Raw genomic sequence first — 21928 nt, forward strand, 5'->3', positions numbered from 1 at the left:
AGTTAGTAGAAACATGTCAAACGATGTTTAAAATCAAGCCTCAGGTTGTTTTTGTCATAAATAATCAATAATATTTCATCTGACAAAAGCTTTGCCAATAGAAAAGGAGAAACAAGAAATGTGCACACCCGGGACTCATGGATGGAAATTTCCACTGGCCTCTCATTGAAAGTGCTGTAGCTCCCTCATTTTTCAGAGTAAAAGCCTGAAACAATGCCTAAAGACTGGCCACATGTAGAGGAAGCAATAGATATCGTGAACTGGGTCCTAAGTCTTTGTATGGTGGATAGGCTTTCAATGGAAAAACAGCCTTTCAAAATAATAGTACTTCCATGTTGGATTTTCTTCAGGTTTTCGCCTTCCATATCAGTTCTGTTATACTCACAGACATTATTTTAACAGTTTTGGAAACTTTAGAGTGTTTTCTATCCAAATCTACTAATTATATGCATATCCTAGCTTCTGAGCCTAAGTAGCAGGCAGTTTAATTTGGGCACGCTTTTCATCCAAAATTACGAATGCTGCCCCCTACCCTAGTGAAGTTAAAGATTAAATAAATCATTCTCTCACTATTATTCTGACATTTCACATTCTTAAAATAAAGTGGTGATCCTAAATGACCTAAGACAGGGAATTTTTACTAGGATTAATTGTCAGGAATTGTGAAAAACTGAGTTTAAATGTATTTGGCTAAGGTGTATGTAAACTTCTGACTTCAAATGTACATAACATTATTAACATTATTACTGACTCTACACACACTCACCTATTATCATCAGATACAGTGCTGCTACTCGGTTTATCATGTATATCCTGATGCCTAGTCACCTATACATATCTACCTCTATCACTCCGGTATCCACTGCCGGCCCGCTCATTAGGCAGGATTAGGCCACCGCTTATGATAGCAGATTGACGAGTGCGGCATTTTCTGAGCTAAACTGACCAAGACCCAACTCCAACAACAACACATAAAACCTCACATAATTCTGCCCAAAAGCAATTACAATTTCTCTCAACCATTGGCATATGGGCTTTTTAAGTGAGCGCTGATGTCACCCTGTGATACAGTGTCGACTTTGTCAAAGGCAGGGGCGCAAAATGTCCAGAGTGCTGTTGGAGAGAGCTGCGGCGCTCCACCAACATTCCGTCAAAAAAAGTATCTAACATAAATCATATAGCAGATATAGGATATTGTAGAAAGAGTATGCAGCCTTTTCTGCAGCCTACAGGCTGGAGATAAAATGTATGACAGTGTAATGAGACGGACACTTTTAACCTCATGCAAGTTTCTCCGATCAAATAGCCTAACCTAAATAAAATAAAATAAAAAATGAGCTGTCATGTTAACAATCAACATATCCTAAAAACAGGACAGGTCAAAGTAAAATGGACAATATGGAATGGACAATCACAACTGTTGTCCAGGAGTTTCACCCCATTGTCGTGATCAGTGGTTTCAAGTTTGTATCGATACATTTTTGACAAGCTGATCATACCCAAAAATAAAATACGTTTGCATTTCCTGCTGTGTTAACACATTGCAAATAGGCTGACAATAACACCTGATAAAGTTGAGTTGCTGATTTTCAGAGCTTAAATAGCCAAATTGATTAGTCACAGGAATCAGAACTAATAAAGCCAATGCAACGGCCTGTTTTACAAATGGTGAGCCTATCACATGGATGGGCATTCATAAAATGTCCATTGCAGCCGACATGGTAGGCTACACCCCAGTAAGCACGTACAGACGTCAATGTTTGGTTCAGATTTTGTCGGGTCTGGGCCAGCCTTGGTTTGGCCCAAACACAGACGTCTGTAAATTACATCTTTTGAACTTTTATTCAGAACAAAATATTTGCCTGATTTCAATATTAGGAAAATACATGTTTTTCAATGTTTGGAAAAGATGCCTTTTCAACGTCCTGCAAAATATGTATTTTAAACTTACTGACAATATGTCTTTTCACCTTCCATTCAGAACCTAAATTGAACCTAACTTCAACGTCTAGAAAATACGTATTTTACATGTCTTTTCAACTGCATTTTGCTTACTGGGACCATTCTAGTTTCTTTTGGTGGGAGGACATTTTTTGGTCTCTCCTAGTGAGGCAGAATGGCACATTGTAAATATGGTATTTGCACTGACCCTGGAACTGACCCTGTATATACAGTAGCTTACTTACTCTCTCGTGTTCTTCTTATTTCTATTTTTCATGTGTTTTTGTTCTACTTAAAGAGCAAGCAAGAAAGGCATTTCACTGTACTTGCATTTCACTAAAACTTGAAACTTGAACCATTCAGAACAAGCAGGGGACCAGAACAACCCACTACCATTTGTTTTCCCTTCTGTGGCTTTGAAGCTACAAAAGAGACTGTACAGTATTTGTTACCTTAAATCCATGTTGGTGTGGTTTGATGGTTGTGAAGGAGGCATGAGGTTCATATACTGTGGTCCCATGAGTGGACAGGACCTAATGAGAAGCAGGGGGTCCTGGGAGGTGGGAGTTGGGAGCTGGATGGGCCCTGGGGACAGGGTCACCCTGGGTTAACTATCAAAGATGAGGGCAAACCAATCCCTGTGGAAAAGGCCCAAAAGAAAACATCACCCTGCGCAAGCTAAGCCCTCCAAACAGAACAGGGAGTTCCCCGCCATACAATAATTAATCCAAGACACTAGAACCTGCATTTTTTTCATCCTACTAACTCCTTACTGGTCACAGCCCACAAGACTGGACACTGAGAAACTTTGGTCCAAAAACATGTTGGTCTATTGAGACTAGAAAGTCATCATTCAGCCATCCTGTTAAGGATTTTGGTGGAAAACTTGACACTTGGCACAATAGCTGTGTATGATTGTTGTATAAAAAAGGCTTTGACTCTCTTTCTTTGTAAATACAGTAGTTTGTTTTATATCAATATTTTTTTGTCGAAGAGTTGTATTACTCCATGTGCGTATTGCCAAGCCTTAGCTTTTGAGAGCATTCAATGGTTTTCAACAAAAATACTGACCATAAGAAATTGATACATGTTTATTTCTTTGACTGTTTATTGAAAAATATCTGAAGGAATGAATAAAGTATATATGGTTAACCATGGAGAAAATATGATAATAAATGTATTATAGAGTCTTGGAAAGATTCGTGTGGGGATTTTGAAAAACACCCAGCAAATGTGGAAACCACACAGTGATAGACAGTGAAAAACCAAATGAAAATAAAGACAGATGTGAAAAGTCCAACATTTAGCAATGACAGAAACAGTGGCAACAATGAAGTTGTCTAGACAGCTAGTTTTTATTAGATGAAAAGCTGGCTATTAATGCATTCTCTTGATTAAAGTCAACTTGAAAAAAAAAGTCTATACCCAATCCAAATTTCTGTGGATGTACAGTATATTTTACTGTTTAAACTTTTAAACACAGTAAAGTGGGATTCACAATCCCAAAATAACTCTTTCTTACAATGCTATTTTAATCTTTCAAACAAGCCTACTTAAAAATGTGACACAATCTGTGCAATTTAACTCATAATGATAATGCGGATTTTATTGTCATCAACTTGACGGCGTCGGGCAATGTAACTATTATGACCACCGCTCGATGAAGATGAAGTGCCTCTTCTACAACTAGAACAGCGTTTCCTGAATCCTTTGTCCACCATGGTCCAAGAGGGCATGCACCTGGCTGACTCAACAGTGTGGTCCAGCTAACATCACAATTCATGTCAAATCCTCCATGAGATCACTGCATGGATATCAAGTGAACAGCTCCTCTCTATGTTCTGTGATGATGATAGAGTACCTCAACCGTACTGCTAACAAAACCCAGCTTCCCCAGCAGATCACTGGATCTTATGCATGTATATGTACCCATAACATAGATAAGAAGACACACACAAATGCTGCCCCCCGCCCCTAATCTTTTTAATCACCCCTCTGCTGACACACCTTGCTAGAATGCCCCTTAAAGAGAATCTCTTTCATCACAGCGACACTTTTAGTCTCATTTCACATGTCCAGACAGAGGTAGCAGTGCTAATGGGGTTGCAATAATTGTCAAATGGGTTACAGGTCCTTGGGCAGAGGCAGTAAAGTCACATCACTGAGACACTGCTTGTCTAACAGCTCACTGCATGGTTCTAACTACTATACATCTATGAAGTGCTAGAACCTTCTGATGATCATGTCTGCTTTATTCTTTATATTTGTCTTTAGTCAACTTGCTTTTTGTTGTGGTTGCCTTAACCACTTGAAAAAATACTATAGTTTACTATTTTCTAAATACTGTAGTATTACTATAGTTTAAAAACGGTGGTGTTTTTGTGGACTGTAATATATTGTAGTATGTACTATAGTGCTTTTGCAGATATTACTGTAGAATACTGCAGTATTTACAGTTTACTGTGTCTAAATACTGTAGTATTACTATAGTTTTTTTGTATATACTATAGTATTTACTGTAGTGTTTTTGAGGACATTATTGTAGTAAAGTGTAGTGTTTACTGTAGTATTTTTGCAAACCTTACTGTAGTATTTACTATAGTGTTTTTATCTTTAGAAGTGGGTTCTTTCTCCTTGAGGAAAACTACTGGACAAATACTAAAAGAGCAAATTTTTCATAACCTCTACTGTAGGTAGGTAGGTAGGACTGGGGTCTGAAAAGATAGTTCAGCGCTTCTGCTCTTTTCTATAACCTGTAGCGAACACAACACATCGTCTAAACTTGGCATGTAGGTTTCTCACTTATGGGTGGAACAAATTGGGATATGGGGAATGAGCAGGGTTTATGCAAATTAAATACTGTGGTATCACTATAGTTAAAAAAACTGTAGTGTTTTTGCCGACTGTAGTATTTTTTCAGACAATACAATAATATTTACTGTAGTGTTTTTGTGGACTGTAGTATTCTGTTGTATTTACTGCAGTATCCTACAGTATACAACAACATTCTAAAGTAAGTACTACACATGATCGAGGGATACTACAATGTACAGTATAGTATTCTACAGTATTCCGTTTACTACAGAATTCTATAGTAAGTACTACAGAATACTACAGTCCGCAAAACCACTACAGTAAATACTATAGTAAACTGTAGTATTTTTCATGTGGGTAGAGCCATAAGAAATATGTTTAGACAAGAACAAAATGTATGCAGGTAGGACCTTTCTTTCCCCAATATGTCAAATGAATCAGCAAAGTGTACAACTGTGAAGTAATGCAGGCTGCTAAAGACTTAAGTTATTGGTCATTGGATATGGCCATAATACTAGATCAGCGTTTCCTCATTGTCCAGTCAACATGGAAGAAAAAGCGAAACCAATAGCCATTAAGACATTGCTCAGCACTTGTAGCCTACTGGGTCCTAAAGCACCAGTAATGTGTTGTTTCTATATGTCCAATGCTGATGAGTTTATTGTTTTAGAGCAGGGCTCCTCCTGCTGAGATCATTAACAGCTTTAAATTGTTCAAGGCTGAACTCGTGCTGAAATCCAAGCTCCCAGACATCATTCATTAATTCAATTAGGCTACAATGACATAATTTTCTGGGGGAGCATTGTCGTAAACACTAAAGATGGCTGACACCTGTCTATGTAGATACTGCAGGGCAGTCGTACAGTCACATACTTTGCATATTTCTCTCTTAATTGTATTAACACCCGCACGGTCTATTAATGTTGCTCTGTTCCAATTGCTGTGGTGACACAAATATGCCGTGTTTGCCATCATCCCTGCAGTGTGAGTCTAGTTATGTTTGGCATACAACCTACTGCGGGGATAATGCAAGATTAGATGGTGTTCTCTTTATTGTCAGGAGACCAAGAAGAGCACTAACAAACTATGTTATTATCTATTTTTCTCTGTAAGGGATGAAAGATTTGGGATACACATCATTCTGTAAGCGTATGTCAGACCTGTAGCTATCTAACAGACCTGTGACAGGACTAGTTGGGCAGGGACATTTACACTTTACTCTTACAAACAGTTCATGTGGACTTGAAGGATTAAAGCATGTACATTCCTCACCTGACACTGAGACAGCTTATCTTTTGAATCTTCTTCCAGACAGTTTGAACACAAACTTTAAGACAGTGAAGAGGCAACCCAATGTTTCCAGGGCAACTTGACAAGAAATGACATGCACCTTCAAATGTACAGCCAAAGGCAAGGGGTTTGTGGGTAGCCTTTCCTCCCCGAGCGATGGTAACTCATTCCAGGCTGGCTGGGAACACAGCCCTCTCTCTGTCAGGGCTTGCTGCCTTCACCTGAGCCTCCTGCTGCCTTCACCTGAGCCTCCTGCTCCCTCCCAGAAGGCTGCTGCATCACATTGTTTTCCTCCTCTCAGAGGCAAATCAGGTGATCCAGTTACACAGTGATTGACACCACCGATGTGCATCTCAACAAGAGGATTGGATCTGCTCAAGAAGTATTTCAAATGTTGTTTTGAGGAGCTAATACAGAATGGTTGTTTCTGAGTAATATGCAGACATCATAAAACTATGACACGAGAGCTTTCCAAAGCATGAGTAATGTTCATTTTAAATAAATCTTTCTCAAACCCCTTCTCTGAGAATGTTTTAATTTAGTGAAAAGCTATAACATAAAGACATAAAACCGTGTATTACTTATCCTAATTCATGACTTAGCGCTCAACGCCATATAGCTTGAAAGGCCTCCCTTTCAGCAGAGGAAGTCAACAGAGAGCTTCCATCAGGAGGGTACAGGGAGTCTGATGACATGCAGGGAGGTGGGGAAGAGAGCCATGTGAACCCATGTACCTCCACACCACCTTGGGAGAGAACCAGTAAATGTCCGGGAGGAACCGATCCATCACGACCTTGACTTTCCATTGCCTGCTCTGCCTCACTGATGTGACGGTCTGACCGCACCAAGCGAGGAGGAGTAGGACTAGAGGGAGGGTCTGTGAAACTCAAGCCTCACACACACAAATGCATGCACGGCCACAGTCGGATGAGTAAACACACCGAGAGAATGTATACATAAAACCTGTTTACACAAGACCGGGCCGGGCGGTACTGGTGGATCCAGAGGCTGGGGCTGAGTCTGAGGCTGGGGCAGTGCAGGTCACCAACGCCTCTACAGCCTCTTCAGGAAAACACCACAACTCTATGTTCTACTCTGGTAGGTCCACTTAGGCTGTTGACTGTAAGGTAATCAATATCGACACAAAGGTCATTCTGGGAGGTCACGTCCTTTGATATCTGTGCTAGGATGTAATCTGCAACTAGAGATTATTGCTCCGGCTAGAAACATATACTATAAAAAATGATAATGCATCCCCATCCCAACACTGACAGGTAAACAATCAATGAGATTGAGGTTTATATAACATGGAGATCAAAGAAACGTCAAATGATTTGACATACTGTACATGTTGTGGTGTTCTATGTCTAAATATTAACATGGATCTATTGAGATGAATATGTTATTACACCCACCAGTTAATCCCCCCAAATATATACGGAGAAGACAAACAATAGCAACACTTAACTTCACCAGACTCAGAGACATTGTAAAAGTGCAATTTCTCTCCAAAACGACCCCACAGTTAATTATTAAACCATGACATTTAAGAAAGCCCATAAAAATCCATATCGTGAATGTCCTAACCTTTTGAAGAAAAGTTTGGCGGGGCTGTTCATCGGAGGTTTATTTTGGATGTTTAAAGCCTTATAATAAAGCTGTCAAAGCCAGTCAAAGCTGCCCGTCTGAGAGCAACGGTCTTCTGGTGTGGTGCTCCGGTTGGTCAGCTGAGAGAAGAAGGTACTGGGGTTCAGTCAGGCCTCTGATACAGTCAATACGGTCTGGGAGGACACAGCCATAGAGAGAAGACTCTCTGAGGAGGCACAAGGAATCATGCTTGTACTTACACTATATATTCATCCATCTTATGAGACATGTATGGAAAACACATTCACATTCACATTAAAATAATAGCATTGCTGTCCTGACAAAAACTCTGGAGCCTTCATAATATCTCAGAGAAGGTCAGAGGGAAGGGCACGCAAGTGACAGTGGTAGGGACCTCTATCCTCTCTGAGAAAACACCCGTTATCAGATAGGTCAATTAGGTCATACATAGATCACACAGGGTGACGTGACAAGATCCAGAATCCAGCCCAAAAGTCATTAGGTTTGCACTGTTAAAGAATAGCTTTGTCACTGCAACTGGAGTTAAGCAGGATTCCAGCGTGGGGTTTAACGAGGGCTTAAATAATTGAGGTCAGCCAATTAGATTTTTGTGGATTCATTGCATGACTTGTCTGGGTGTAGTTAATCCCTTGGACCATTTCACTTAAACATGGCCCAAAGGTCCTTACTACTGTAGCTACTCCCCTCAGAATGTCATACAGTATGGCTCACACTGCCACTGACGTGGTAAAGCTTGAAAAGAAAGACCCTCATCGCTCTCTGTAAGAGAAGTATCCCTCCTGCTCTTGTTAGGAAATTGAATTATTTATACTGACCTAAGGACGTTCTTCTAAAAGTGGTCAATTATATAAAGTAAGATAAAAGTAAATTATTTCATTGTTTAGAAGTTTTTTGCAATTCTATCAGAGTAAATTATTTCATAACATATGTGCAAAAGATGCTGCAAACTCGAGGCATCAGCTGATTTGAATGATAAAGATTAGGAGAACAATTATCACAGTGTCACTTCAATAAGTTTTGCACTCTGCAGATTTACTATTTTTCAAAGACCTTTGGGCATGAACAAAAACTTAAGCTAATTTATGTAAACAAATATAGACCTTGCTTTTTATAACTTCCCTCATAAAGAACAGAGGCAAACCCGTATTTTGTGAGCAAATGTATGTCTTACAAGTCAGCAATGGCCTACAGGAAGCAGAGAAAAAGGGTCTCTTATTGGAGGTATTAAGCGTATGTAATAAATAGAAAGTACATGACAGGATGTGCACCAAATGCAGAATTCCTGCCAGTTTAGTTTACTAGTTATTGGCTGTTGACTTTAGGATTTACTGTCTACGGCAAGTTCTATGCCTACAGTACCTGTGATTTATTAGCCAATGGCTATTTCTGTCAAAACATCGTGGGGTGAAATATAGCAGAGAGCCTAAACACCTTGTCCTGTACTACATCCCAGGGTAACTGAAAGGTCTCTTCTACTTCCCAGAGGACTAGATGTGCTGTCTGCAGGGACACAGTCTGCTGTGAGCCAGTCATCTGACTCTTCCCTGCCCTGAGTGTGCCTGGACAAGTTGTATCCTATTCAGTTTCAGCTATACAAGTGTGATAGGATCACAGAGTGCAGAAGGCATCGGGCTTTAACAGGCTATCAAATGAAACTGATTATGTCTCTCCGTTACATGAAGCCATTTTTTTTTAAAGAAAATGAGACGGAATAAAATACTTAAATAGAGCTCTTTATTTGACGGTTTGTAAACTGCCTGAGTAATATGAAACTGCAGACACACACTCCCTTCCAAGTCTTGTGGTTAACAGACAGCTTATCTAGAGAGAACTTGGTGACAGGTTTAATTCTGTGTTCATTTTTTACATATGTCCATCCAATACAACAGCAGAGGTGAACTTCAATTTGTTAGAAGTTAGCTCAGTAAATGTCAGTGTCCTGTGTATTTGGAAAAAGGTAAGTCAGGTCATGTAATAATGGTAAGCACACAGGTATCAGTTTACATTGCATTTCATGGTTATGAAACACTATAGTGCATGCAAGCAATGACTTTGCCACTGCATAGTGTTCTAACAAATCTCTAATTAAAGTTAAGACCACAAGCAAGATATTAGGTTTTCCAATTAACTTCTCTTTATCCACATTGAATAGCCTTTCTTAGGTTTCATAATAGGAGCATAATACTGTCTGTCTGTCCATTTTAATTAGACGCAGCAAATGGAAAACTCTTCCTTATAGTCATTCTTATTCTATAAATTGAGGTCCCCGGTCAATATATTGTTCTAGTTTGCAAGACATACAATTCCCACGAGGAAGTGCAAAAATGTCTGTGGCAAAAATGTGTTTGGGGATTGTAGGGCAGCATTAAAGGTGGATCTCCAGGAGGTTAAGGGTGCTGGCTTGTGTTAGCCCTGGAGGTTATCTCTACTACATCCATTGCCCCTGGCCTCACTATCCTCCTCAGACTTCAAACAGTCAGACTGCATTCCTCGGCCGTGTACAAATAAGGACTAATAATGCTGAAAAATAAAAAAAGCAAAACAGATGGTGTCCAATAGCGTGGGAGAATTACTGGGGCTATCCAAGGCTATATCTACACCTCTGGGCACGGAGAGGTAAATCACATTCCATTTCTTTCTCAGCAAAAGGACACAGAGTTGACCAGCCTCTCACGACGCAAATAGTTTCATACAGTATCTGTGGAAGAGTGTGGTGTTTTGATTGAGAGCCTGAACTCAAAGCTTCTCTGGGGGGCGGTACCTGGCTGGATAGCAGGCTATGACCTCTCTATTTGTTTACAGTCACAGCACAGTCAGTCAGCCTCAGTCGTGTGCTCATCACGTACAGGGCCCTTCAAGACTCTTTCTTCAAGAAAATGACTGGCTTGAAGAAAGTGTCAGAGTCAGACATTGGTTACCACCATTCTCCCTAACAGTTAACCACAAGCAATGAAAAGTGCTCAACAAAAACGGAGAGAAGCTCCTCTGCTCCCCAGTTGGACTAGGGCTGAACTCAGATGATTGTGCTGAGAGCAGGGAGACCCAGACAGTGGTGAGCCCACAGAGGCCTGATTGTCTTTGGCCCAGCCTGTAATTAATTGGGCTGAGGGAAATGTGGTCTCGGTCGCTTCTAATTGTAAGGTTGGGAAATAATGGTGATAAAATACGCCTTAAAGGACCTCATTGTGTTAAAATATGCTGTGGATATGAAAACAATAGTCAGATAAAAACAATGTATTGTGGGATATTCAGAGCAAACCCAGTCATCTGTTACAGTAGATTAATTAATGAAGGGCCTCTTCTGATTTGAGTGATGGAGAGAGGATGGTTGTAAGGTCACTGACTGACACATACTGTAGTACTATCAATTGTCTCCAGCCATGCTGTGTTCTTAAGAGGCCTGCTGCTAAGAATGTATGTAGCTATTCATCTAATACTTTGGATAAACAAACAGGACCATACATATGTTTTTTCTTGGGGTGGAATGTAAAGAAAACATCTAGAAGAAAATAACAGGCCTACAACTGTCTCTCAGGTGGAAAATGGGGGATTTTGGTAATCAAATGAAAATATTGTCGCTGGACTAATTTCCTATGTGGTGTCAGAGCGGCAGTGGTGAAAATGTGTGAAAACTCTACGGAGGCCAACGGTTAACAGAGTGGAAATGTGTGTATGAGAGTGTGTGTGAGGGTGTGTGTGAGTGGTAGAGGTCAGCTCATGTTTCAGGAGTGGTGTTTTCTTGCCCAAGCCACCCCACTAGTCCCTAACAGGGACTTCTCTGGGCTAGCTGAATCTCAGAGCAGGCAGTGATACAGGCTGGCATTCAACTACTGCCTGCACTGTTTTGGCTTGATTAGTTCCGCTCTAATTTGAGAAGCTAGAATCTCAGGTTTGTGTTGATGATGAGCGGTGCATTATTAATGACAATAAGCAGTTCGTGGTTTGAAATGACAGGATATGAAGGTATGTGGATGGAATAAGGAATTATGGTTGGGAAAAGCTTAAACAACCAGTACATTATTGAGATCCAGAAGTGCCTAAGAGTGAAAAGGTTTAAAATATTGTGATATTCACTAATATGATATAATATCTTCAAATAATGGAATCCAACATGAATAAACATGATGTCAACTCTGCAAAGTAAAGTACTATACAGTACAGTATATCACACTACATGCTTGTGTTTGCTGGTAACTGAGCTTACAGTTGTTGTCAGAGCCCTACACTGTGGGTTCACCTGGCCTGATGTCTACTAGGTGAGGTCCTGACCAACAGTCTTTTTGAAATGCAAAAAGGGGGGGGGGGGGGGGGGGGGGGTTAGAAGGATTACTTTATCCTATCCTAGGTATTCCTTAAAGAGGTGGGGTTTCAGGTGTCTCCGGAAGGTGGTGATTGACTCCGCTGACCTGGCGTCGTGAGGGAGTTTGTTCCACCATTGGGGTGCCAGAGCAGCGAACAGTTTTGACTGGGCTGAGCGGGAACTGTACTTCCTCAGAGGTAGGGAGGCGAGGAATAAATCATAAATATAAATATAAATAAATATAATAAATCATTCCTAACATACTAATAATACCACACATATATTAAAAGGATATAAGCTAATATTGTACAGTAGAAATGGCAACTGCATTTGGCTGTGGTAAGACTGTCATAGTGGAGAAATGACAGCAATTCAGCCAGAGGCCATAACTCACATAGATTAACAAGGTGATATGGGTGGTACCCATTTCCCTGTCATTTGTCTCTGTAGATACTGAGGTGTTTGGGCTGAAGTGGTAATGTAAGCGATGCTCCTTTAAGGAGTGGCGGGATAATAACAGAGAGACGGGGGAAGACAAACGACCCTATACCTTCCAACACCTGTGATGTCAGATCTCTAGGTTGATAAGGAAGAGATATACTACTGTACCAGAGAGAGGAGGCCTTCAGCAGCTCACTCACGCCACAAGCCCTCCAAGCCTCGGTCATCACCATCACAGCAGTAGATCTCGCACGCATTGTTCTAGCTGCTGTGGAGTTGTCTTCAGGTGGACATTTATTTAATACCTCACTCACTCACTCACTCACTCACTCACTCACTCACTCACTCACTCACTCACTCACTCACTCACTCACTCACGGATCCCTCCGGAACTTTCATCACACACACCTGTCCCCTATTCCCACTGATTAGTATTTGTATATATGTGCCCTTTGGTTTCCATTGGGTTGTCGATTAATGTTACTATGTCCGTTGGTGCATGTGAGTACCTGTGCTGTGTGTTTTGGGCTTTCGTGCCCTTGTGGTTTGCGTAGATGATTACGGGTCTCGTCCCGTGTGTTCATCATTGTGCGCATGTGTTATTTATTCAAGGTACTCTTCGCTCTTTTATTTGGGTTTCAACCGTGTTTTTGTATAGTGTTTGTTTGGTCTTCGTCCCCGTGCCTTTACACGGCACGCCGTAATTTGGGCTTAATAAAAAAAACTATTACACATTTCCTGCACCTGTCTCCCGAATCATTCATACCAACGTGACACACACTCTCATGTACGCTGTGCATGAGGCACAGAAGCAAACACACAGCAAAAAAAAGAAAGGGCAGCTACTACCCAATTATGATTTAAAAAAATTGAAGTGAACATCCTGACCACAGCAGCTAAAAGCTAAACAAATATACATACACATGTGATTCACTGTTTGCAGAATGTCAACCTGCAGTCATAAAAGGACATAGAATGGGAGGACGAGGAGGACTCTACAATTGGATTGACAGAAGTATCACCTCATTTAGTATGATAAAATAGAGCTCAGATTAGAAGAGACTGTAGGCAGTAAGCAGGAGGCAAGGCAAAGCTCTGGAGGAAGTGTCAGCTTGCCTGACTGCATTGAGGGGCTGTCAGGGAGATGAAGGATCACCCAGGTGGTATCTAGCCTACATTCAAGCGGCTGCTGGGGGTGTCTGGAGCCTATTCAAGCCATGCTACAGTATCCTGCTCTCTTTTTCGGTCACCCAAATTACCCATTTCCCCCACTCTCTCCCTCCCTCTTCTCTCAATTCAATTTAAGGGCTTTATTGGCATGGGAAACATATGTTTACATTGTCAAAGCAAGTGAAATAGATAATAAACAAAATGCTCTCTCTCCCTCCAACTCTCTCTCTTTCTCTCTCCTTCTCTCAATAAAATCATAAATGAACATGGTTGCAATTGCAAATTTCATCCATTCACAGAGTTTAATAAAAAATAAAAATAAACCTTGAGTTCAGTCGCTTTAACTATTACTATACAATGAAAATACACAATACAATGTTGAATTTGCTATTATGAGGTTCAGTCTTTTGAGTACAACAGTGTTTTAGTGTAGCATGAATTAAGCTATTATCAGGAGAAGGAAATATTGTTTATTCAATGAACCAATTGACTTTGGTAATTTAGCAATTTCTTAACATTCAAAATGTACATTTGACATGGTCTCAAGTCTGTACGAAATAAATAGCACAATTTTGCTCATTTACAGCTTGGCTGAAAAAAAGGGTTATGGTTGGTTCATAATTAAATGGCATACAAATTCATTTTAATAATCATGTTCTCACCAGTGGAGGCTACTGAGAGGAGGACGGCTCATAATGGCTGGAATGGATTTTAATGGCTGGAATGGAGTGAATAGAATGGTATCAAACCCATTGACACCATATGTTTTTGATTCCATTCCAGTCATTATTATGACCCTTCCTCCCCTCAGAAGCCTCCACTGGTACTCATTAGTTACATAACAAAATATTATCCTTTTAAATAAAGCTTTTCAGATTCATAAGTACCTTCAAGAGCATGTTATAGTTAAATAAATAGAATGTTTTCCATTTTAACATGCACAACCAATCTGTTTGGGAAAGTATTTACACTAAACAGACACTACATTTATTTTTCGAAAGGTGTATATGTCGACGCCCGGACACATACATACTCACATCCTCTCTTGTGAACACACTGTCTATTTACTATTAACACCATATCTTCTCTTCAGGGCTAAAACTAGCAATGTGATCAAGCCGAACGCATTATAAAGAGGACAAGGAGTTCCAAACCACGTTCTGACATCTCAACAATTCACATGATTATTATTAAGGGTTTTTCACTTTTATGGTCATACGATTAACTATGGAGTCATGCATTTAGAGAACTGGTAGGCTTGTAGTATTTGGTAAGAGGTTTTTTTTATATCAGTGGCTCAATGAAATGTCTTTAGGTGGACAAAGAAAGGTGTGCTACTTCTGTGACAGTACAATACAAATATGCTACCAACAATCTCTAGAAAGGAGGAGAAAATAGAATTATCCCAGGGAATCTTCACGGTTGAGAAACTAGTTTCTCTCTCTTTGAGTCCATTGTCTGCAAATGATCCAGGAGTCACTGGAAGAGGTTGTTGCTTATGTCTTGTCCATAGCAGTGTGGAAACTCCTTGATGTGAGGCAGTTGAGGAAGTTGAGAAGCAGATTCTGTGGATGATCTGCTATATTACATAACATCATTTCTGTTTGTGGTTCTTTCATGACGCAAAGTAAGAGTTCTGCATGGAATAGAGTCGGTCAATGGGTCCCACACGTGCTGGCATGTTCACTTCCGAAGATGCCATGAAGCAGTCACTGAGGCTGGTTAAAGATGTGTCGCTGTCTATGTCATGGAAAATTGAGTCATTACCTGTAAAGAAGAGAAAGAGAAAAATAAGTTGCAAGAATATAATCATGTACATAACAAATAAATACTAAACACGGCACATTGAATAAAAGCACACTGCAACTTCCAATTGCACTGATAATACAGATGATGTACTGTATTTATGACTGTCTTGAAAATGAATAATTGTTAGTCTTGAATCCCACTTTGAATTATTGTTATTACGTGCTAGTGTAATTCTGATAACTGTTTTGACAATAACTCTCTGAAGTCATTGTCCTTCCTCTCTGGGACAGTTACTATAGATCTGAGAGGAACATGTCAACAAAGAACTTAATATGCATCTCATAATTTCTTGTCCTATTATTTTCCTTGCGGGAATTGTTAACTTTATTGCACTCCAGATTTTAATGACACTGTTACACAAGACGGGGACAGAGTGATGAAGAGGCATATCGTTTAATGTGTTGGCAATATCATCCTTCCCTCTATTTATCCCATAAAATAGAGGGAGTGTGATGAGACTGGGACTTTGGGTGTTGCAATTGCAAGAAACAAAATGGTGGCTTAAAAAAATGATATCAAGTTCAAGAAGCTATCTTTATGGGGTTGGAGACACTGCTCAGAATTGTCTTCTACCAGTTTCACCCCGTGTAAGTAAAGGGAAGAATAAAACAACAGATTCAAGATAGATTCAAATATTAGTTTTTTCTTGCTTGCAGCTGCATCGCTCTGATTGTCACATATTAATCACATAAAATTGTTATTTTGCATCGTGGCACGTTACTATACTCATCATGGTCACCATTGTTTTGATTATAATTTACCGCAAGCCCTTTGGATTATCTAAAAGCTCTTCACATAGTCTGCAATGCAAACTTTTAGATATCATACCAGAGCATGTCACCAAACCCCATGCATAGAGAGAATATAGCGAGTGATTGTGGGGTGGGAGTAGGAGGGTAGTAGAAAACATGTTGGATTGATTTACAAATGAACTTCAAAATAAACCAGTGGCCTGTTTGTGTCATCTCATGTGGGGGTGGGGGGGTGCTTGTACTTTGTGCGAGCGGCCTAAACCAGGGGTCTGTGGCCTGAACACATGTCCCACACTGGGGAGTATGTGAGGTTGAGTAGAGGGGCAGGGGGACTGATGCTCACCATATGGGTTCATGTGGTCTCCGGGCATCTGTGGGGGGGTGAGGCCCTGCTGGAAGGGGTCCGTACTGTAGCCGTTCTGATCCATGGCAACCAGCTGCTGCTGGGGCGGGGCCAGTGGCGTGAAGGAGTTCATCATGCCCTCCATCCGATTGGACATCACCTCTGTATCACAGCCAACCACACGGAGAAAGACTTTACATTAAGACTGTTGTGGAAGAGGCATTTACCTGACAAGCATTTTTCAGCTGGAAGGAAAGCCATCGACTCTAAATCTAATATAGAAACTAGACCAAAAGCACTGTCTCCATGGAAACCCTCCCTGCTCTGCTGTGGCCAATGGAGATTCTCCCAGCATTTCCTGATAGAAGGCTGCTCTTGACTCACTCAGTGGTGAGTGGGACACACACACAGCCCTTGTTGCTTTAAGACTGGAGCTCACCACCCTGCACTTTCCTTTACATTGGTGAGCCCTTGTGAACATATGTCTGTCATTCATTTTAGTTCCAGAAGTTTTATATGTTCTTGAGATTTTTTCTTGTTTAAGTTAACTGCACAGAGTGGATTTTGTTATCTTAAACACATACAGTGCCTTCAGAAAGTATTCATACCCCTTGACTTATTCCACATTTTGTTATTACAGCCTGAATTCAAAATGGATAAAATAAAATAAAAAATACCCAATCTTCACACAATACCCCATAATGACAAACTGAAAAAATGTTTGATCATTGCTAGACAACCATTTTCAGGTCTTGCCATAGATATTCAAGTCGTTTTAAGTCAAAACTGTAACTCGGCCACTCAGGAACATTCACTGTCTTCTTGGTAAGCAAATCCAGTATAGATTTGGCCTTGTGTTTTAGGTTATTGTCCTGCTGAAAGGCACTGTATATCCTATCTCCTCCCATACTATCCTATCCACAGTATGCACTTTTGGGCATTTCAGGGCATGACTATATTCCTTTTCCTAGAGAGTTTGACAAAAGGTCCATAAATTAACACACCACAAGGTCAGTTTTACAAACTGGTCCATAAAATGAAAGCATTATTACATTAAGTTTATACTGTAACCGAAAATGATTCAATGATCTTCATGGCTTTTCAGTACCAAGGCAAGGTCTGTTCAGTAATACAATGTCAATGTAAGCCTTGGGATTTTCACAGAAAATAAATATAGAGCTCATTTAACTTGTAAAACTGTAATTTCTCTAGTGCAACATCTCTTAAATCGTGAATCTTATGTCTACTGTATACTTTGTTTTGATTCTTCCTTCTCACTGTTATAATTCTTGTGTTTTCTTACCATATTGTGAGATGCTGAATTAGAAAGGCATAGATCCATAGTGGATGTATGCCTTTCCAATTAAGCTTTTGTCTATGACTGGAATGATATCATTACCACAATTTAATCTAAAAATCCCAATCTAATATGATTTGTAAACTTTGTACAACTGCTTTAGGTATTTTGCCTGGCAGTGTGTTACCATGGCATTATCTGCAATATTTCTTTATTTTCCTCTGTTTTTATTTGCTTTGAAGATTGTCTGTGAACACGTCTTGGTGTGGCTCTAACTTCGTGTGTGTGACATCATTTTTGAAAATGTATTTCAACTTTATTTAACTAGACAAGTCAGTTAAGAACAAATTCTTATTTACAATGACAGCCTACCAGCGAACAGTGGGTTAACTGCCTTGTTTAGGGGCAGAACAACAGATTTTTACCTTGTCAGCTCAAGGATTCAATCCAGCAACCTTTTGGTTACTGGCCCAACACTCTAACCACTAGGCTACCTGAGATGCAGTATCTGAATGGGGACACGAGAGTTGGACCTGGCTACAGCATGCAGACTACAGTACTCACACAGAACGGGTCATCTAATTTACAAGGATGCTTAACAGGGTTTGAGTTGTAAATCTCCCCACCCACACACACAGCAGACACGGTCTCCCTTGTACCACGCCTGACTGGGGCCACAGACGCTAGCTAGCCTCCTCCACCTCCGCACACCAGTGGACACTAGGGATAATATGAGGGGGGTCACACATGAGTAGAAGCCATTACGACCGTTCTACTCCCATGGTTCGCATGTTCCTCAATTAATGCCATGTTTTAGAGTGGTCACACAGAGCTGTGGTGTGCAGTATGTGATTATCCTGCCTCTGTGCTTCTCATTAAAGTGTCATGCTACACGTTTAGCTGGCTGAAACATCATTTTCATTTCGCTATGTGATAATCCCAGATCACAATTTAAACATCATGTCAAATGCAAAATCACTGTCTAAAGTCGTGGTAATAACAGCTGTTTTTAAACTACTGAAACAGCTATTAAAAATGATACTGGGACAGTGGTTGTTGCCCTATTCCAGGCTGACCTGAAGGCTGTGTACTGTACCTTGGCCAAGCCGTTGAGAATTCTGTTGTTCCTGTTGCTGCTGCTGTCTTCTTGCCAGCTTCTTCATCTGAAAAAAGGAGACAGAGTTTTAATGTACTCCCCAAACTAACATGTGCTCTTTTTAATTTGAAAATGATGCTCCTTGTTGCTCACCCCTGAGTGAACTACAGGAACACATATTTGACTGTACTTCATTATCAAAGGCTTTTGAAGATAATATCAAAAAAGGCAGTGGGTGTGGACATCTAATGGAAGCCTGAGGTAGATTTGCAAGCATTGCACTTTAACTTTACAGAGTTGAAAGGAACGCAATGAAAAAGTTAAATTTATCGTTGATAGCTGTGGTGATTTGATAGCTGTTTTAGAGTAAGTAATGTTTTGCCCATTCCAGCCAATCCGTGTGCACCATTGCTGTTGTTACTTTGTTCTCTTGATTAGTAACAAATAACATCATTATCTCAAATAACACTGCATTTGGGGTGGTTATGCTCTCACCTTGGCTCTCTGGTTTTGAAACCACACCTGTACCACACGAACACTGAGACCTGTCTCAGCAGCCAGAGTCTCCCTCACCTTTAATAGTCAACACAAAAGCATTTCAACATCATACAAGAAAACAAACTTAACTACAGATTGGAATCGTATGTGCTTTTTGAAAAACTTTTGGCATGTTTCCAAGTGGGCACCTTGCCTCTCTATTTTCTTTGATTTCAAATGTTGAATTAATGTGGCGGTCTTTTTGGACTGCTTGGTTACTGCCTCTTCAAAGCTCTGGACCGGGTGCAGTGAATGCTTTTAGGGCCTACGCTAAATGCAGTTCCTCTCTCTCAGAATGTGATTTGGCGCAGGGCAGGCGGGCTGCGTTACCCTCTACCTCAGTTAACACAGACCAGAGTGCTGCTTGCCACTTCAAAGCACCGCTCTGAGGTGCTGGAGATTTTTTGAATTTGAGAATTTTATTTGTAAAACTACTGTAGGCCTCATGGCATGCATCCAATTCTCCACATGCCAGTCTGTCCAGGGGGATATTCTAAAATATTAGTGTGGATTTGTATCGACCGTATACTACAAAAGCACGTCAAAGCAAGCTTAAAAGATTGATTTTGTTTCACAAAACCCAGGTTTCAGTTCACAATGCGTGTATAATGTAGCCATGCAGACATTTCAAGTAGATTTTCCAATGTAGGCCATTCTTACAGGTAATTTTCTGTACATAAACTTGTTCCTCAGCTACTTTTGTGCTCAAACTGCAGCCAGCTGTCTTCGCGTAAGAGGTTAAATAGAGTGTTAGTTTTCAGTGTTTTCACTCTGAAAACTCTAGTTTTCACTCTGTTCAGTGTACAGTACGCAGACAGTGGTATTGTATGTGTCTGTCTGTCTGTCTGGTGAGAGTAGAGCTGCTGTGGCAGAGATCAGGTCATGTGAAGGACAGGAGAGGGACTCACCTTTCTGCAGGGTTTGGAGGACACCTCGAAGGAGGCTTTGAAAGCTCGTCTCTGCTGAGTGGTCAGAATGGTGCGTGGCCTCTTGGGCCTCCTGGGGTCTTTCCCATCATCTCCCTTCCCCTGGCCTCCCGTGCCTTTCTCCTGCTTGATATCCACATCGTCATCGTCACTTTTCTCTGCATGGAGATACAGACATTTTTCACCAATATCAGCATGGGTTTGAGCTGACAACATCCCTGACAGTCTACTGATAAATATATGGTCTGTTCTTTTCAATTCCAAGAGATTCAGACTCCACAACTGTATCCATAATGAATGGAGACACATGTGGTTTTAATACATTTTATCAATTTATTACAAAAACATTAGGCCACATGCACGATTAGACATTCAGAGGACTGAAAAGCATAATGAAAAATGCACATTTGTCATTAGATTTGACATTGTGTCATTGGTAATTCATTACAATGGTTGTTTTACACCAAATAAATCTTTGATAAGAATCCTACATAGCAGATCCACCCCAACATGAAAAGGCAGCATGAGCACATATGGGAAATTAACTCAAGATATCAAAGGAAATGGGAAATATATATTTTAGAACCACACAAACTCAAAATAAATGGAAAATGCACATTGGGTCCCAACAGACAAAACGACTGAAGGGACGCTATGCATAAAGAGACAAATTGCAAAAGTTACCAAAAGGTGGAAAGCTGATGTAGATTTTATTGGTAATTAAATGTGTCCATAAAGGGACCTCGATGTTTCTCTCTATTGGCACACATTAAGTGCTATCTTAACAAACTAGTTAAATTGCTTAATCATCAAAATAGTCTGCTAATCTAATAAGCAATATCAGTGTAATAGAAAGATAATCATAATTATAACACTAAACATAATGGCTTTGACTGTTGAATAATGTATCCCCAATGCATTAGTAAGATAACACAAGGCCTGTGTGAGTGAAAGGCAGTGTTCTCAGAAGCAGCAGCAATGTCAATTCAAGCAACAAATGATGTGGGCTTCCAGTGATTGCTTAGAGATGCATACATCATGGTTCCGTTCTGTCTGCTGTCATCTGGTTCTGATCATCTCTACTGTAAATAGTGTGGTGTAGTAGGCCAAACTGCATTTCTCCAGTTGATTTCAACATTCTGACTGCCCATCATCATCACGGTTATACTCTGTTCATGTCAACTCTGGAATTTTGGAGACCCTCCATAAAATACCAGTGTGATACACTGGGAGAAAACGAAGAGCGGAAGTTAAAAGAATATTCCTATAAGTTGACAAAAGTGTACACAGGCACAGACGGTTTGATAAATTCTCTACCTTTGTGTGTGTGTTTAAATGAGAGCCAGATGGGTCTGAACAGTAAGGCTTGGCGAGATGCCTCACTGTGTGGAGGCGAGGCGAGGATGCAAGGAACACAGAGGAGCAGATAAGAGGAGCTACGCTCGGCCCTCCGCAGAAAGGCCCCAAATCCTCCCGTCAGTCAACATGATACACTGATTTAATTCCTTCCAGCACAACAGCCCGCCCACACAAGAACCCAACAGCCATTAATTGGCTTCTGCTCACTGCCCATAATATCCATT

The 21928-nt window shown here is 40.5% G+C and overlaps 1 protein-coding gene and 1 non-coding gene across 3 annotated transcripts in view; both read right to left on the bottom strand.

The window, feature by feature from the left end:
* Positions 1-4561: 4561 nt before the first annotated feature.
* Positions 4562-4617, bottom strand: LOC120057305. The gene has a single exon (XR_005477899.1). It is a non-coding gene; the product is annotated as a U7 small nuclear RNA (small nuclear RNA).
* A 10583-nt stretch (positions 4618-15200) lies between these two features.
* LOC120054554 (LIM/homeobox protein LMX-1.2-like) overlaps positions 15201-21928 on the bottom strand; it is a 64047-nt gene continuing 57319 nt past the window's right edge. The window contains exons 4-9 of one of the 2 annotated variants that reach the window (XM_039002001.1): positions 20328-20503; positions 19378-19455; positions 18878-18949; positions 18313-18323; positions 16490-16668; positions 15201-15352 (exon numbers count right to left, since the gene is read on the bottom strand). In XM_039002001.1, the coding sequence (XP_038857929.1) occupies positions 15201-15352; positions 16490-16668; positions 18313-18323; positions 18878-18949; positions 19378-19455; positions 20328-20503 (668 nt within the window). The remainder of the gene's footprint in view (positions 15353-16489; positions 16669-18312; positions 18324-18877; positions 18950-19377; positions 19456-20327; positions 20504-21928) is intronic. The other variant, XM_039002011.1, reaches the window with a different exon arrangement.

The sequence above is a fragment of the Salvelinus namaycush genome, chromosome 1, assembly GCF_016432855.1.
Source record: "Salvelinus namaycush isolate Seneca chromosome 1, SaNama_1.0, whole genome shotgun sequence".
Lineage (NCBI taxonomy): Eukaryota > Metazoa > Chordata > Actinopteri > Salmoniformes > Salmonidae > Salvelinus > Salvelinus namaycush.